Source organism: Heterocephalus glaber, unplaced genomic scaffold (genome assembly GCF_053883595.1).
Source record: "Heterocephalus glaber isolate CG9 unplaced genomic scaffold, H.glaber_assembly_v1.0 deba00001600, whole genome shotgun sequence".
Lineage (NCBI taxonomy): Eukaryota > Metazoa > Chordata > Mammalia > Rodentia > Bathyergidae > Heterocephalus > Heterocephalus glaber.
The window spans coordinates 7447943-7450101 of record NW_028258372.1 but is presented as its reverse complement, the minus strand read 5'-3'; the positions used below and the strand labels follow the sequence as shown (position 1 = coordinate 7450101).

Below are 2159 nucleotides of genomic sequence, written 5' to 3'. Positions count from 1 at the left end.
TGGTTGGACCCTAATACGGAAGCCACGTGCCTCTGGAAAGGCAGGACTGGCGGGCAGATGGGTGGCTTCCAGAGGCCTCAGGTGGTCCCAGCACCTTCCCGTGTCAGAGGAACAACCAGAGCCCTCTCCCTCTCTCCCCAGGCAGGGCTTTCTGCACCCTACTTTCTGTGCCTCCAATGGGGCCTGGGCTCTACCTCTGGTCACCTTCAGCACAGTGGCTCTGGAGCCACTGCTGCGGCTCAGTGACCTTGTCGCTTCTCGTCCCTGGGGAGGATTAGTGTCTAGGTTACCCCAGGTTGCCGCCACCACCAGGTGGCCCTGCCGCCCCCACAGCCCACAGGTGTAAAGCTAGGAAGATGGTAGGTAGGGACAGCATCAAGAATGGAGATGCTCCAGGGGCTGCTGCTGGGACTGCTGCTGAGTGTGAGTGGGGTGTGGGCCTCCAGGGGCCTGCTGCGGCCCCTCTGCCGATCCATCAATGCCACCTTGGCCACCGAGAACGAGGCCTGCCCAGTGTGTGTCACCTTCACCACCAGCATCTGTGCCGGCTACTGCCCCAGCATGATGCGGGTGCTGCTGACAGCCCTGCCACCTGAGCCTCAGCCAGTGTGCACCTACCACGAGCTGCGCTTCGCCTCCATCCAGCTCCCCAGCTGTCCGCCCAGTGTAGACCCTGTGGTCTCCTTCCCTGTGGCACTCAGCTGCCACTGTGGGCCCTGTTGCCTCAGCAGCTCTGACTGTGGGGGGCCCAGGGCCCAGCCCTTGGCCTGTGACCTCCCCCACCTCCCAGGTGTCCTCTTCCTCTAAGGACCCGTGCAGCCTCCCCAATAAAGACATCTCAACCCGCAAAAATAAAAAAAGAAGAAATCCATTGGGCACGACAAGAAATTAAATGCAAAGGGGGAGAATCCAACAACAAGAAAAAGTCATGACAAGGGTAAGTCAATATGTATCAGTTATACCATCAATGTTAATGGTCTCAATTCAGCAATCAAACAAAAAAGACTGGCAGAATGGGTCAAGAAGCAAGATCCAACAATATGCCGCATACAAGAAACACACTTAATTCAAAAAGAAACTCATAGACTGAAAGTTAAAGGGTGGAAAACAATACTCCATGGAACAGGAATCTGAAAAAAAGCAAGAGTAGCCATCTTTGCAGATCAGTGGATTTCAAACCAACACTGATTAAGAGAGACAAAGAAGGACACTACATCCTTGTAAAGGGAACAATCCAACAGGAAGAGAAGGCAAACATTAACATATATGCACCAAACACTAGTGTAGTGTACCCAACTATATAAAACAAATACTAATGGACATGAAAAATCAAATAATCACTAATACAATAGTAGTGGGGGACCTCAATACCTCACTGTCACAAATAGATAGATCAACTAGACTAAAAATAAGCAAAGAAATACTGGAACTCAATCAAACTCTTCAACAAATGAACTTAACAGATGTTTACAGAGTGTTCCACCCCACAAAATCAGAATACACATTCTTTTCGGCTGCACACGGGTCGTTCTCCAAAATAGACCACATACTCGCTCATAGAACATATTTAGCTAAGTGCAAAGGAATTGAAATTATCCCCTGTATATTATCAGACCATAGTGCAATGAAATTGGAGATCAATAGCAAAAGAAACTGCAAATATTTCATAAAGACATGGAAATTGAACAACACACTTCTGAATAACCAATGGGTCACAGAGGAAATTAAAGAAAAAATCAGACAGTTCCTACAATTAAATGACAATGACAATACAACATATTGGAAGCTATGGGATACAAAGAAAGCCAACTTACAAGGAAAATTCATAGAAGTGAATACTCATATTAGGAAAACACAGTGAGCCAAATTAAACAACCTGATGCTGAACCTCAAGCTTCTAGAAAAAGAAGAGCAAGATAACCCCAAAGCTCATACAAGGGAAGAAATTATAAAGATCAGAGGAGAAATCAATGCAATGGAGACTAAGAGAATGATACAAAAAAATCAATGAAGCCAAGAGTTGGTTCTTCGAAAGAACCAACAAAATTGACAAACCTTTACCCAACCTTGTCAGAAAAAGGAAAGAAAAGGCCCAAATCCATGCAATTAGGAATGAAAAGGGTGAAACTACAACAGATCCAGCAGAAATCCAGAGGATC

General features: G+C 46.5%; 1 protein-coding gene across 1 annotated transcript; it reads left to right on the top strand.

The window, feature by feature from the left end:
* Positions 1-381: 381 nt before the first annotated feature.
* LOC101719623 (lutropin subunit beta) lies at positions 382-807 on the top strand. The gene has a single exon (XM_013075345.1). It carries the CDS (start codon positions 382-384, stop codon positions 805-807), a length of 426 nt encoding a protein of 141 aa, XP_012930799.1.
* Positions 808-2159: the final 1352 nt, after the last annotated feature.